The sequence below is a fragment of the Eptesicus fuscus genome, chromosome 14, assembly GCF_027574615.1.
Source record: "Eptesicus fuscus isolate TK198812 chromosome 14, DD_ASM_mEF_20220401, whole genome shotgun sequence".
In the NCBI taxonomy this organism is placed as follows: domain Eukaryota; kingdom Metazoa; phylum Chordata; class Mammalia; order Chiroptera; family Vespertilionidae; genus Eptesicus; species Eptesicus fuscus.
The window spans coordinates 47,016,448-47,033,137 of NC_072486.1; the positions used below are offsets into that span (position 1 = coordinate 47,016,448).

At 41.9% G+C, this 16,690-nt stretch overlaps 1 protein-coding gene across 1 annotated transcript in view; it reads left to right on the plus strand.

The window, feature by feature from the left end:
• Positions 1-16,690, plus strand: part of HECW1 (HECT, C2 and WW domain containing E3 ubiquitin protein ligase 1) — a 150,355-nt gene that overhangs the window by 91,093 nt on the left and 42,572 nt on the right. The window contains exons 6-9 of the mRNA XM_054726142.1: positions 2,907-3,076; positions 6,843-6,985; positions 7,759-7,859; positions 11,409-12,761. Coding sequence (XP_054582117.1) covers positions 2,907-3,076; positions 6,843-6,985; positions 7,759-7,859; positions 11,409-12,761 — 1,767 coding nt within the window. The remainder of the gene's footprint in view (positions 1-2,906; positions 3,077-6,842; positions 6,986-7,758; positions 7,860-11,408; positions 12,762-16,690) is intronic.

The following is a 16,690-nucleotide window of genomic DNA, read 5'->3' on the forward strand; positions in this document are numbered from 1 at the left end:
TCCTCCGTTGCCAAGAAGCAGTAATTGAGAGTTTTTCTAAAGTGGAAGTAAGGGAAATCCTGGGGAGAGAGGCAGCTGGCAGACCCTTTGTCTAAATAAAATCTTAATTAAGTCCAATTGAGCTCTCAAAAAAGTACATTCATGGAAAAGCCAGTGGAAGCCATGTAAAGTCTTTAATTTAGTTAATAGTATTTAGTTAAGAGTAATTTAGTTAATGTTTTCATTTTAATAATGTACCACAGCACTGTAATATGTTAACTATGGGTAAAGGACATTGTACTATTTTTGCAACTTTCTGTAAATATAAAATAATCTCAAAATGAAAAGTATAAAGAAAAAATGAGTTCCTCTGGCTAAAATTCTCTACAAAGTTCAGAGCCCCACACACTCAATTTCATCTTAAGTGGTCTTTGGGGATATGCAATGGCATGAAGCTCTAGGATTCTGGTGAGTACAGTTTGAGAAACTATTGCCTTAGCTTGTTGTCAAACCAACAACTGTTACAGGCCATAAATGTCAGAGATCTGAGATCATACTCATGCACTGTCCTTGAGAGATGGACAGTCAACTGGAGCTATTCGTGTTTAAGTGAGCACCAGTAAAGGAAATGTGTGTCTAATGATTTATTGATAGGCGGTTATAGAAAAGTTACAGGATACAAGGTTAATATACAAAAAGTCAATCACTTTTCTATACACCCGCAATAAACGAGTGGAATTTGAAATTAAAAACACAATACCGTTTACATTAGCCCTGGGCATGGGGCTTCATGGAATGGTGGGGCCAAGAGTGATGCGTGCTGCAGTTAGGGCCCCTGGACTGTAGGTGTCTTCCACTACAGTCAAGGCTTCTTACCTGGACACCCAGCTACCTCCTTCTCAGAGAGGCAGTTGGTTGGCAGGACATTAAGAGAGATGGAGGAAGACACAAATAAATGAAAAGATATTTTGTGTTCATGAATTAGAAGAATCAACATAGTTAAAATGGCCATATTATCCAAAGCAATATACAACTTTAATGCAATCCCCATCAAAATCCCATTATGGAAAACAGTATGGAGATTCCTCAAAAAATTAAAAATAGAGTTACCATATGACCCAGCAAGCCTTCTTCTGGATATGTACCTAAAAAATTTGAAACATTTATTCATAAAAATATATGCACCCTATGTTTATTGCAGCATTATTCACAGTGGCAAAGACATGGAAACCATATTGTCCCTCAATAGATAATTAGATAAAGATACGGTACATATATACAATGGAATACTAAAAGAAAAGCTGAAATACTACCAATTATGACAAAATGGATGGATCTTGAGAATATCATGCTAAGCAAAATGTCAGACACAAAAAGTTAAGAATCATATGATTTCACTCATATGTGTGATAGAAAACTTAAAGCAACAAATGAACAAACAAGGCTGATGGGTTAGCGAAGGTTAGAAGGGGTCAAATGTATGGTGACCGAAGGTGATTTGACTTTGGGAGGTGGCTACACAATGCAATATACAGATAATGTATTATAGAATTACACACTTGAAATCTGTAAAATTTTATTATCCAATGTCACCCCAATAAATTTAATTTTAAAAAATACAAGAAACAGAAATGTTTTTAAAGGTTATACGGGAAGAAGGAAAATAATAAAGGTCATAAACTCAGAGATCACACAAAAAACAACACCACCTATTTATACTTGAGAAATTAACCTATGCCAATATTGGTATTTTTATTGAAAGGTAATATAATATATAGGTTAAATGCACAGACTTGGAAATCAAAGAGACAGGTTCCAATTTGATTTCTGATATTGACCAGCTCTGACAACTTCATCAAGTCACTTAATTTATAAGCCTCCATTTTCTCTTCCTCAAATTAGTAATATCATATCTACCTTACAGAGTTTATGGTTAGAATTAAATCAGATAATGTATTTGAAGGTCATAGTATACATAGTTCCCAGAATTTAGTAACTAGCTAATAAATAGGACCTGGTAGAGGTGATGATAGTAGCACTACCATTTTATGATGAATAAATCTACATCTGTCACCACCCCAGATATGATGGTCCACCAGAACTCAGCATATAATCATACTCATGGCTACTCAGCAGTGCCTGGGGTGATGTCTGGCGGGAATCAGTGGTGAGCTTCTGTGAGTCCTCTCCTAGTGGAGTCACACAGAATGTACTTATTTCCCCCAGCAACAAATCATGGCATATGAAATGTTCTTTGCCAGGTAAGCTCATTACAGACTCATTGCCAAGGAACAGTTCAGTTTTCAAAGCCTTGCCTTTCCTGACAGCACAGTTATTCAAAACTCTACTCACTGGTATACACTTAACTCCATAGAGGCCATGTTTTCTTTTTTCATTCTTCCACTGTCCATCTTCTTTGCTTCTTTAACCCTCCTATTTCTCTTTATTTCTTCCAATTCTCTCTTATTATTGAAGACGATATTGAAGAACATATTTATTATTTGACTACAACGCTTGCTTTATTTATGTCTCCACTTTGCAGAATTTTTACCTGGATTTCCTCCTTCAAGGTCGACCCAAATTTTCTGAGGTGACCCTCAGGTGCTCACCCAACCCCATTATCTTAGCCTGCCTGAAAAAGACTTAAGTCCAATCCAGTAAGGGCCAGTGGTCCTCTTAAAAAGCATAATGACTATAATGCCAGTTACGTTTATTTATTATAAGGATTTCTCACCAAAATAATTTAATACATGCCATTAAATGTTTCACATAGTGGCTTCTTTAGACATATCAGTCCACATTTGAAATGAGGTGGAAATAGTCTAAAGAGTGAAATAATTTTTAAAGTTTTAGATAGACCTTTCTTCTTATGAAAGTCCTGATATGTTCTTCAACCTCACTGAAACACAATATCATTTATTTTATAGATTTCCAGGCCATGGGGTTGAAGAAAGGGATGTTTTTCAACCCAGATCCTTACTTGAAGATTTCCATTCAGCCTGGGAAGCACAGCATCTTCCCTGCCCTCCCTCACCATGGGCAGGAGAGGAGATCTAAAATCATAGGCAACACTGTGAACCCCATCTGGCAGACGGAGGTGAGTGCCGTGGGCCCTGAAAAGAAGCCTGAGTGACCAAGTGAAATGACTGAGCATGAGGTAGCTCATGTGTTATTACCTCCTTTCTTGGAGCCCTAAACTCTGCTGCTAAGTTCATGGCTCTCTTGGTCTTAGAAGGGAGTCATGTTCTCTATGGGTTACAATTTTCAGGGTTCTTGATAGAGGCCCTCAAGGCAGTACCCACCCTCAGTAGCCATATTGTCGTCACTTAATTTGGTCCTAAACCTGTACCTGAAAGCAAGACAGCCTTTTCCTCTGCCTTTGTGTGGGAGAAGGAAGAGAAGCATTTTGATCTGAGAATTCTCACACGCTTTTCATACATGTGGTCCTTAAGCAAGTATGCCAAATTTTAAATGTGCCCCTCTGGACTAGTGCCAGGGATTCTAAAACTGTCAGGTTCTTGGGACAGGTAAATCAATAGTCCTAGAATAAGGCCTAAAATACATATTGCTTGATTTAAATAGACAGGAAGCTTAATTGTTCATTCCATCTTCCTGGTTTACGCAGTAGTAGGCAACTTGCTGGCACAGTGAATAGTTTGTTTTGTCTAATGAAGGCCCTTCACTCCTAAATGTGTCTCCTTCACCATTCGGGAGTAGAATGTTTCTCAACAAAGCCACGTGTCAGGCTCAGCCTCACAGTGACTAAGTCCTATCCTTGAGAGCTGGCAGAAAGTTGCCTAGTTCACTAGCTTTAGCATGAGGGTTTAACCTGAAAACTGTGTGGGTTGGGGAGCAGGGAAGTTTAGGACATGAGTGTGGCCACAGTTTAATGTAAAAGTGCAGCTTTGCAGAACACAAACCTTGGTTCAAATCTCAGATTGGCCAAGTGAGTCATACTGGTTGTATAACAGAGAAATCAATTATCCTCAATCTGAGCCTCGGGTTATCTTCATTGGGTTCTTACTGATGGAAATGTACTACTGCTACTGAAGACATTTACTTTGGACAAGATTCCTTCCTTAATTCTTCAAAGTAGCCCATCTCTGATGTAGAGCCCTCAAGCATCCTTAATTAGATATTTGGGGACAAATACTTTTTCATTGACTCTTAAATTATACCCTACTTCCTAGGCTTAATTAACCCTGACCCAGAAGAGCAGCATTAGAGCTTTTAAGTGTACATTAAGGGAAATGGAGTTATACTTTAAACTGCTTTGGTTATCAATAGATTCTAAAGCACGGATAGTACCATTAGCATGAAATAATGAATCTTAAGTTATTTGTCCCTTCAGCCCTGACTATTCTCACCAATTATTTCTGGACTCCTCACTGAATTCCTAGGGATAATGCAAGATGCCACAGGAATTTATAGTACATAAAATCAAGAGGCTTCTCTCTGAGGGGCGTGACTAATTGTGAGGGGTGGAGGGATTGAGTGATAAAGAAAAAATAAGGGGAAAAAATCATGAAAAAGGATAACAGTGTAGTAATTGCCAGGGGGAAGGGAGTGTGGGGAGTGGGGAGTTGGAGGAAGATACAGAGAGGATAAATGGTAATGGATGGAAACTTGACTTTTGGTGGTAAACAGACAATTAGAGTGTACAGATGATGTATTGTAGAATTGTACACCTAAAGTTTCTATAATTTTGTTAACCAGTGTCACACCAATAAATCCAATACAAAGGAAAAAATGGATTCTTTCTTATGAAAAACTTTAGAGCAACTTGTTCTAAGGTATTTAGTCATAAAGTTATTTTCTCTCAGAAAATAATTGTAAAATCCTGCACCATCAGAATGTTTTTGTGACCTCCTCCATTCTCCATCTTGCTACGGTTAAAGTTAGTGTGGCTTTCCCTCTAAAGCCACACAACTCAGTTTCTCCCTCTGTGTCTCTGGCATCCCCTGAGCTTGCCGTAATTCCTTGAGATTTTTTAAAGAAAGACTGCAGTGTGTGCCTAGACTGGTTACTGCTAGCGGAGCTTACAGCTATGTGTGTTTTGGGTAGGGCACGTCTGGGAGTCATCCTGTCAGGATTCGACTAGTGGAGCTAGCCCTGGCTAATACCATGTGGATTGAGTGCTTGACCCCGGAAAAATGGCACCTGGGGCAGTGTGGGAGAGGGACTTGATACAGGGACATCAGTGGCTGTCCTTTTAGACGTTCCCCGAAGCCACACAATTCATTCTCTCTCTGTATGATTCTGGCATCCTATGACCCGCCATCCCTCCACTGGAGCCAAGGGTGAGTGCCTGCAAGCAAGATTTTGTGTGATTTACCTTTAAGAGGATGCCTGGGTTTCTAGCAGCCTTCCATCTTATCAGGGCAGAGAGAATCCCCGATGATTTTCACAGCCAGATGCTATGTGGGCTCCTATTCCCAGCACTGGTGCTCTAAGCTGGGGAACCTGGCATTGGGTTGAGACCACTCCCTCCTCAGGTAAAACCTGAGATATTGCTCCAGATTCTCAACTTCTGTGCACGAGTGTGCGCCAGACCATTTTTTGTCTCAGCCCCTCCTAACAGTCTCTATGTGGCTTCTTCTGGATAGCCTTACTTATAGGGCTACTGTTCAGCTAGTCTTCAGATGGTTGTCCAGGTGTATTATTGATAATGAATTTGTAATTTTGATGTGAACAGTCATCTGAAGACTAACTGTTGTTGCCTTTATTTAAAATGTTATATAGTATGCTGTTTTAAAAAATTGCTCAGTGAAAAAGATCTGCTTTCTCCCTTCCCCTACCAGCCCACTTCCTAGAGTTCAGTTTGGAGAGTACCGCTCCAGGCATTTTATCTGCAAAGTATAATGGAATCTCACTCTTCATATTCTTCAATGTCTTGCTTTTTCACTTAGTTTGTCAAGTATCTTTTCATGTCAGTGCATATTTGCCTGTTTCTTTTTAATGACAGCAGAGAGTTTTCTGTTTCAAAGATTTATCATACTCCACTTATCTGGTTCCCTATTGATAGATAGGTTTAGTCTTTCCAGTCTTTTGCTATTGTTAATAATGCTCCATTGAACCCCCCCCCCTCACATTGAAAATATCTATTTTGCATGCTTGTGCAAGTTAATACAGAAGGAAAATTCCTAGAAGTAGAATTCTGCTTTGAATTGAATTTGCAGTTTAAATGCCAGTAAATATTGCCAATTCCCTTCCCAAAAATTGAATCAATTTACATTCCCATCAATTCAGTGTGGGAGTTCTTGTCTTTTCCCACTCTCAAGAGCATGAGGTATGATCAATCTTTTAAAAAATCTCTGCCATTTTAATCATGAGAAAAAAAGATACTGAATTATTTATTAAAAGTGCATTCCCTTTATTATAGGTGATTTTGTGTGTTTTTCTTACTTTAAGAATTTTAATACCTTTAGTCAAGTATGGTGATGCCTGATAGCATTCTTTCTTTTTAAGGTGACTTGATTTTACTATTTGAATCTCCTTATTTTTAAGCACTGAGGAAGCACCTCATCATTGCCATTACTCATTTACTGAGTAAACAGGGCTCGGAGCATTCTAAGACCTTGAGATAGATAGATAGATATATAGATAGATAGATAGATATATAGATAGATATATATATATATAGTGTCCCCCCAAAAATGTATACACATACTTTGAACAATTATAAAGGCATTGTTTAATAAAATACATTTCATTTTCAAAATTGAGCTATCAACTGCGTATACATTTCTGGGGGGCACCCTGGAGTGTTTTACCATGACTTTATTATCCAAGGCAGATGGACTTGGAATTGGCCAGCCTTCACAACTCTCAGTTAACTGATACGACACATTATTTCATTGCAGCAATTCAGCTTTGTGTCATTGCCCACTGACGTGCTGGAAATTGAGGTGAAGGACAAGTTTGCCAAGAGCCGCCCCATCATCAAGCGCTTCTTGGGAAAGCTTTCAATGCCGGTTCAGAGACTCCTGGAAAGACACGCCATAGGGTAAACATGTGATTGAAATCCTTATCCGATATTCTAAAGTAGAAGTCAGCAAACTACAGCCCATGGCCAAATCTGGCCCAACACCTGTTTTTGCAGCCATGAGCTTTTTACATTTTTAATGATTGGGAAAAAGTGAAGGAAGAGTAATAGTTTGTGATACATTAAAATGATGTGAAATTCATTTCTGTTTCTATTAATGAAAGTTTTATTTGAACACAGCTATGCTTATTAGTTCACTTATTGTCTAGGGCTGCTATCATGTTACAAAGGTAGAGTTGAGTAGTTGGGACTGAGACCTCATTACCTACAAAGCCGAAAATATTTACTAACAAGCACTTTACAGAAAATTTGCCAACTTGTGTTCTAAAGATAAAAAATATATATGAATTTCCTTTGCTTGGTTTTTCTGTGCATGTTGACATTTTCCAAGTACACCCTTAATAATGGATAGTGCCCGCAACAGGTGCAGGTCTTGCAGTAAATATACAATGTCGAAGAGAGGATACAATCGTGGATACTGAAGACCCTGTGGAGTGCTTCAGAAAGGGAACTGCTGCTTTAGAATATTTGATAAGGATTTTCTTGAGGTTTTTCATTGTTGTTGATCAGATAAGTACATTCCCATCTTTACCTTAGGACCATCTTCTAAGTACTGGAGGAGATTATCACCTCCTAATTGCAGAGCCATCCTGGCATGTCTGTCTCATCTGCTGGTATGGTCTTTGGAAGAAGAGGTATTGGTCAGATTGGTGATGATGCTTATTTCCTTCCAGGGATAGGGTGGTCAGCTACACACTCGGCCGCAGGCTCCCAACAGATCATGTGAGTGGACAGCTGCAATTCCGATTTGAGATCACTTCCTCCATCCACCCAGGTATTTTCAGCATGAACTTCATGTCTTGTCCTAGCCTAATGTCATGTGGTTAGACAGTGGAGTGGAGATTAACAATAATACCAACGTAGGTATGGAGCCATCTCTAATTTTTCATTTTACGTCCAGCACCCACATAGGAGATGCACAATAGATGTTTAATCATTGCATACATGAGTGACTAAATGAAGGAATTTGAGCATGAATTAATGTGATACATGTCTTGTTGAAGAACTGTGACTGTACAATGGATTTTACACTATCACAGGGAAAAATAAAAACTATAAATTAAACAGAAAATTTCAGAATCATCCAGTGTTCAGCTTTTCAAGGCAAAGCACATTTCCAAATAAGAATGATAAGACGCCTCATAATTCCACTTTTTCTCTTTGCCTACAACTAAGTGTAGATCACGCTGAGAATTGTTTGGTCCTTCTAGGTCGCATTTATGAGTTGCTGTTAAAGCTAATGAAACTTTTGAGAACTCAGAGTCTGGAGTTTATCACTGCCCACTCATTGAACTCCAGTTTCTATGCCCGTATATAATACAGAATGTAAGAAAATATCTGACTGGGTTTTTTTCCTTTCAAATTTAGCCTTTTCTATATTCTAAGAATAAAATTCTTTCTTTAGTGTAGCAGTAAAGACAAACTTATGGCTCACCAGAGAGGTGGTTTTCCTTCAAAGTGTGAATTGCACTAGTGTGTTTGAAATGGGAAGTTCACATCTTGCAGGAATCAAATAAAGCAAGCAAGTGGAGGGAGGTAGAGGTACACCAGGATTGCTACTCCTTGAATAGTAACTTCGTGTGGAGACCTGGTTTATTCTTCCCCTGCAATAATCTCCAAATCTTGGGAGCCTTCCAGTCCGAATAACTGAATAACTGGTTGCTGCCATCATCTAGCCCTTTTCTACTCTAGTTGCCACGAACCCAGCTTACCCATTCGGCCACCCTGGGGGACACAGCCATAGGACATACTCTGAGCAAGTATAATTAGCCTTGCCTGGGACCAGCAAGGAACTGTAAACACCCCTCCCCCACCTCTCAAGTCTTTCACATAACAAACACTGTTGAGAACTGTGGTAGCACTAAGCTTTTGGTTATTTTAACCAAAAAATTAATTCCCTTAAAACAGAATTCAGAAATATGTTATGACTGTAAATCTGTAAATTTTCATTAATACAAGAAGAACTCATTTTTCCCCCCAAGTTTTTAAAGCACAATCCTGGCATTTGCCTATAGTCCTGGCTTCATTATTAATAGTGCCCCACCCCCCTCCCCCCCACCCCCACTCTCAATAGTGTCTCTTCTTGGACAATAAATTATATGATCACAATAAAGGAAATGGGATCAAGCATGTAGGAGGGAGAGTAGCTAGGCTTTATTTATTTATTTATTTATTTTACTTGTCCCCCTATATTCCACCCTTTTGGCAACCACCAGCGTGTTCTGCATATCTATGGGTTTGGTTTGGTTTCTTAATTTGTTTTGTATTGTTAGATTCCATATAAATGAAATCATACAGTATTTGTCTTCCTCCATCTGACTTATTTCACATAGTTCATAATATCCTCCAGGCCTATCCATATTGTCATAATTGACAAGATTTAATTCTTTTTATTGCTGAGTAATATTCCATTGTGTAAATATAACACATCTTTATCCACTCATCTATCAATGAACACCTGGATTTTTTTCCATACCTTGGCTATTATAAATAACTAGAGGCCCGGTGCACAAAATTCGTGCGGGAGGTGGGGGGTTTCCCTCAGCCCAGCCTGCACCCTCTCCAATCTGGGACCCTTCAAGGGATGTCCGACTACCCTCTCACAATCCAGGACTTCTGGCTCCCAACTACTCACCTGCCTGCCTTCCTGATTGCCCCTAACTGCTTCTGCCTGCCAGCCTGATCACCCCCTAACTACTCCCATGCCAGCCTGACTGATGCCTAACTGCTCCCGTGCCTGCCTGATTGCCCCTAACTCCCCTCCCCTTCAGGCCTGGTCACCCCTAACTGTCTTCCCCTGCAGGCCTGGGTCCCCCCCAACTGCCCTTCCCTGCAGGCCCAGTCGCTCCCAACTTCCCTCCTCTGCCGGCTTGATTGCCCCCAACTGCCTCCTTTGCAGGCCTGGTCCCTCCCAACTGTCCTCCCCTGCTGGCCTGATCACCCACAACTGCCCTCCCCTGCTGGCCATCTTGTGGCAGCCATCTTGTGTCCACATGGGGGCAGCCATCTTTGACCACATGGGGACAGCCATCTTGTGTGTTGGAGTGACAGTCAATTTGCATATTACTCTTTTATTAGATAGGATGCTGCAATGAACATAGGTTCTTTTTAAATTAGTGTTTTTGTTTTCTTCATATAAATACCCAAAAGTGATATTGCTGGATTATATGGTAGTTCTATTTTTAATTATTTGAGAAATATCTATACCATTTTCCATAGTGACTGTACCAATTTATAATCTCACCAACACCAGCATTGAATGAGGCTTCCTTTTTCTCCACATTCTTGTTGGAACTAATGTCTTAATGTCTTGATGATAGTCATTTTGAGAAGTGTGAAGTGATATCTTATTGAGGTTTTATTTTCCATTACTTGGATGATTACTGATGAGCATGTTTTCATGCGTCTATGGGCCATCTGTATATGCTCTTTGGAGAAATGTCTATTCAGGTCCTCTGCCCATTTTTTAATTTCATTGTTTGTTTTTTTATATTAAGGTGTATGAATTCCTTATATATTTTTTCTATTAATCCCTTATCAGATAAAGCATTTGCAAATATCTTCTCCTATTTAGAAGGTAGTCTTTTCCTTTTGTTGATGGTTTCCTTTGCTGTGCAAAAACATTTTAGTTTGACGTGTTTATTTTTGCTTTTGTTGTCCTGGCCCGAGGAGAAATATCCCAAAAGGTATTGCTAAGAGCAATGCCAAAGACTTTACTGCCTATATTTTCTTCTAGGAGTTTTATATTTTCAGGTTTTATATTTCAATCCATTTAGAGTTTATTTGTAATATGGTATAAGAAAGTGGTCCAGTTTAATTTCTGTGCATGTACCTGTCCAGTTTTCCCAGCACCACTTAATTGTAGAAACGGTCTTTACGGCATTGAATATCCTTGCCTCCACTGTCATAGATTAACACTACATATAAGTGAGAATTTATCTCTGGGCTCTCTATTCTATTCCATTGATCTATGTGTCTGCTTTTGTGCCATTCCCATACTGTTCTTATTTTTATAGTTTTGTAGTATAATTTGAAATCAGAGAGTGTGTTACATCCTACTTTGTTCTTTTTCGATATTACTTTGGCTATCTGGGAGTCTTTTGTGGTTCCATGTAAATTTTAGGATTAGTTTTTCCTGAAGGAAAACACATTCTTGTAGAATGCTTCAGCTGAGCACTGGCCAGTAAGAAGCCCTCATCAACCCCCACATCCAATACCCTAAAATAAAAATCCCTTAGGGTGGCTCACTGTCCATGTCTGGCAGAGTACACCACCACGGAAATGCTCTCTTGTGGAAGGAATGACGTTTTCCTCTTGCCCGCAGATGATGAAGAGATGTCCCTGAGTACCGAAGCTGAGTCAGCGGGCATTCAGGACAGCCCCATGAACAGCCTGGTGGCGAGCCACCCTGGGGACCCTCTGCAGGATGCACCAGAGCCCTCGGGAAGCTCCGGGTCAGAGAAGCCCAGGGAGGGCAGCGCCCTGGGCACTGAAGGGAACGCGGGCCTGGGGCTTGCCAAGCCCGCGGAGGAAGCGGCAGGTACCACCGAGGCAGGAGACGACCTCGACACCGTCTCTGTGGGACCTGATGGGGCTGGGGAGCTTCTGGGCCTGGGGCGAGAGGACACCGAGCCCACGCTGAGTGCGGAAGAGGTGGCCGAGGGGCTGGCCCTGGGCGGGGAGGCGCCCCCGCCGGAGCTGCTGGAGGACGGTGAGGCCCAAACCTGCACTGGGGATCCTGTGGCTGAGGAAGCGGCCCACGAGAGCAGGGCCGGGGCGCAGGAGGAAAAGGGGCCGGCGGAGGAGGAGGCGGAAGAGGGGGATGGCAGCGTGCCTGCCCTGGCACCCCCGGGGGACAGGCTGCAGCTGCGCGGCGCCTCGGTGAAGAGGAAGAACAGGCCCTGCTCCTTGCCGGTGTCCGAGCTGGAGAACGTGATCGCGTCGGCCTGCAGCGACCCGGAAACCCCGCGAACGCACTACATACGCATCCACACGCTGCTGCACAGCATGCCCCTGGTCCAGGCTGGCAGCCCCGGGGAGGACGACGGCGCGGAGGAGGAGCCCACACTCAAGGACACCGCGGAGAAGGATGGGCTCAGCGACGGGGACACGGTGGCTGCTGAGCCGCCTGCCCCGGAAGAGGGTTTTGAGGATCCCGAGGGGGCTCCTCTCGGTACGGTGGCCCCCGGCCTCCCCGGCCTGGCCAACAGCTCGGCCCTGGATGGCGACACGCACCCCAGCACGGGCAGTGAGAGTGACTGCAGCCCCAGGCAAGGCGGGGACCACAGCTTCGAGGGCTGCGACGCGTCCTGTTGCAGCCCCTCCTGCTACAGCTCCTCCTGCTACAGCACGTCCTGCTACAGCAGCTCCTGCTACAGCAGCTCCTGCTACAATGGCAACAGGTTCACCAGCCACACCCGCTTCTCCTCCATGGACAGTGCCAAGATCTCCGAGAGCACCGTCTTCTCCTCGCAAGAGGAGGAGGAGGAGGAGAACAGCGCGTTCGAGTCGGTGCCGGACCAGGTGCAGAGCCCAGAGCTGGACCTGGAGTCTGTGAACGCTGCCGGGCCGTGGCACGACCAGCCAGCCGCCCCCACCGGGAGCATGAACGAGAGTGTGGCAAGAACCGTGGATGGTGTGGAATCCCCCATGGCAGGGCCAAGCCATCGGAGAGAAGGTTAGACCTCAAACCTGATCAGAGTGAGAATAGGACCCACGAGGGGGACCCAGGTCCAACCAACAAGGTTTTAAAAAGAAGAGTGAGAGGATCGGTCCCAAATGGGGTTGCTGCCAATGTGTATGCCTGTCCTGTAAGTGTGTGTCTTTGTGACTACAAAGAGCTCACACCCCACCGCCTCTCAGATAGACACCGAGAGTTACCAGTGCTCACATGTGAGTGTGCACGTGTACATGTGATTCTCTGTTTAACTTACCACTGTGGCTAGTGTATATGTTACCCTTCCTGACCTGACAGCACCCAGAGCATCAAGGCTAGTATCAGATGCCATAAGCAGAAATGGTGGACTATGTGGAAATATCTGCTGACTTCCCAAAATTTATTAAAGCTTAGCAATAAATGTAAGTGGAGGGACATTGATTTTACCTCTGTTTTAGAATTTAACTAGTATGTGTATGGATAGATAGGAATAGTCTACATATCTTTCATAATTTGACATTATTTCTAATGCTCAATTCTGTTTATTGTTGTTGCTTTTCTCCTTTTTAGTGTTTCTATGTTTTGTTTTTTCTTTTTCTTTTCTTTCTTTATTTAGGCTGATTGGAAGGGAAGGATAATATGAATGCGCAAATTGCTTTGTTTCAAATAAGATTCTAATTCAAAAGATGCCACCTCTAGTTTTAAAATGTGTTCTGTATTTTAACCACAAAAGGTCCTTCTTAGTCATGCTTTAGAATCATACATGAAATTAATTTGCATTTCCTTATCCAGAGTTGGGAACCATCTTCCAGGCAAGTGACAGTGACATAGGGGGAAATAATTCAAAGGTCATATAACTAGATGAAATAGTTCGGTTGCTTTAAAAGAGAAACATACAGATCCTGCTATTTTGCTGTAATGCTGTTTAAATTAGGCTCCAAATAAAATGTGATGGTGTGGTCTCTAAATTGTAAACTCATGAAGGACCAGAATTGTATCTTCTTTATGTTTGCATTCTCAGCACCTAACGAAATGCTTGGCACCTACAAATTTTTATAGGAACTAACATGAGCACACAAAAATAATTTTAAGTCAACAATGCCCAATTCTGCGTTTCAGAGAAAGAAGGAGTGAGGAAAAGTGGCGCGTGTGATAAGAAAAAGTGCAAAAAAAAAAAAAAAATGGAAAAGGAAGAGAAACCCAGGGAGGAAACTGTAGTGGTATACAATGCACCACAGGGGGATACAACATGGAGGGAACCCATGGCAGTGAAAATGGGATGGTCAGTTTCTTTCTTTAGCAAAGATGGTGTGAATATCTTCTTTGTTCTGGGCCCAATGCTATATGCTGGGTGCAGGAAAATAGACCAACGTCAGATAGCATATGGAAATACTCAATAATTAAACACAATTAAAAATAATTACAATATAAAGAGATTTGGGGACACACACATAAAAGAGTATAACTAGGAGCTGGCAGGAATTTTTTGGACTCGAGGTCGGCAAACTTTTCCATAAAGGGCCAGAGAGTAAATATTTTAGGCTTTGTGACTCAAGAGGCAAAATCTAGCAACTATTCACACCCAAAGGCTATTTTTCTAACACTTTTACATTTTAAAATGTAATAATTCTTACCTCAGAAACATACAAAAGTAAAGTTGGATTTGTTATTTGTCAACCATTGTAGCCTATGGGTATATTTTGACCACCTTGTTGGGAGACAGTCCACACACAGTTAGTTGAAAATTAGCTCAGCATACACTGCCCATGCCCTTATCCATCAGGGGAAAGCTGCCCAGAAAGGTGCTGCAGGGCCATAGCAGAAATCTTTGCAGTGCAATTCTAAAGAAATGTCTAAATCCCTGAATTCTGCAGGCTGTAAACTCAGAAAAGGTTAAGAAGCACCTGAGCACTTCCCTATGGTGACCACCAGGGGCAGTAGGAAGATTTCTGAGAGGGACTGTTGATCTCATGAAAGCTGCACATGTGTTAGCATGTGACTTCTTTGCAGCCAGTCTTCCCTCCATCAGTAGTGAGTCCTGAGCTAAGGGTGTCAGTGTTGTGGATCTGTCCCTCACTGGCATTTGCTCCAAGAAAGCAGGGCTTCGACACAACCCACCTAATATAAGCATGTGGGCGCTGCTCTCCCAGTAGAATCACTATCGCCCCTTGCCGTGACTTCTCAGGTTGCAAATTCTTTCACTGCCTAGGCCACAGTAAACTGACTGCACACATGCCCAGGTAGATGAGTCTACAGCAGCTTATGGAGGATGTAGTCTTTAGCTTTATCAACTTTTTGTTTCTTTTCCCTCTATAAAATCCTCCTTTTTAAACCTCAACATGAAATAGTTTTTAAAAACTTTCTTAAGATCAAATTATAAGAGCACTGTAATGGGATTATGATCTCAGGCCCTGGAGATTGGGTTTATTATATCCAGTCCCACCACTTCTTGGCCATGATACCGTAGCCAAGTTACGTAACTGCTCCATGCTTATTTGTAAAATGGGTGTCAGTGTAGAATCTACCTCAAAGGGTTATTGGAAGGACTAAGTAAGGTTATGTGTAAAGCTCAGCCTCCCCTCAAGGGAGGCTTCTTCCAGGCAGATAAGCAGTGAGACTAACTTTCCAAGTGGAATATATTTCCCTCTTGGAAAGTTCTAGAAGTTCTGAACTCTTGCTTTGTGTTTGAGGCAAGGGTGATTGTGTGGCGCTTCAGCCTGTTGCCGAACAAAATCCTTTGCTTCTTCTGTGCATTCCATCCTTTCAGTTGGCTGAGCGATGTCAGTCATGTGACTGCATTTGCTTGGGGTTCACAAGCAGGTGGGGTCAGCTCCATTAATCCCTGCAAGCAACAATATCCCACTAGCTTGGAGGAGTAATTAATCTGATTGGTTGAATTAATTACAGGAGGTAAGTTCTTTTTTTTTTTCCAAGAAACTAAATTAAAAGCACAGAAGCTGATGACATAACAACTATACCATTGTTTTTGGTTTCCGACATGAAGCATATATAAAAACGGACATGAGAGTGGGATCCACTAAAAAACAGAGCACATCTTTGAAACAGGAATCAGTTCACAAGGAGCTGTGCACTGAGACGAGGGGCACACACCTTCCTTGGCGTTCCTTAAAGTCTCAGAGACCCCAAGGATTTGAGTAACAGAGTTTACACAAGAAATTGTGTAATATATTTAAACTTAGAAGGACCCTTTGTTCCTAAATACCTCTCTGTTTTTGTTTTTCTGTTAGCTGTAGGAATTACACTGCTAAATTAAAACCATCTAACTTCCTTCCTAATTAATTTATTTTACTTTTTATCAGTTCTATGGATCTAGAGTTAGAAGAAATAATCACCCTGTCCATGTATGGGCATTCTGGAAAATAATAGAAACTTGAAATGCCACAAAGGTCTAAACTGCTGTTTTTACCAGTTTCTCTCCTTTTTGACCTAAGAGATAAGGGAACACTTAATATTTGCATCAGCCATGAAGGACAGAGGAAGGAAAAGGTCTGACCTTTGTCCTCTGGCCAATATGGGCTATTGCAATAAAGCCAGGGTCCTGTGAGGTAGGAAGGAGGGGAGACACCAGTCTGAATGGAAGCTGTCTCTTGGACTGTGGGCCTGTAGCTCTCCAAAGACCAAGAGCAATTACTTCTGCAATTGCTGGTGCTGTAGGCCTCCCATCCACATGGCCACTCTACACACAGTTACCAGAACCTGAGAGCATCATGAAACAGGAGCACCATTTTAGATCATTGTCCAGTTCATTATAAGCCTGACTGACAATATTATTAGATATGTCTGTAATAATTGGGGCATGCATTCTGTGGATATGTTTATCTCTAAAATTTGTCCATGTTCGTCTCTCTTCTTCCTCCTATCTCACTTCTGTGTTTCAAGTTTTCTTGTCTCAGTCTTCCTACCTCGTATCTACTTCCTTTGTCTCTTGT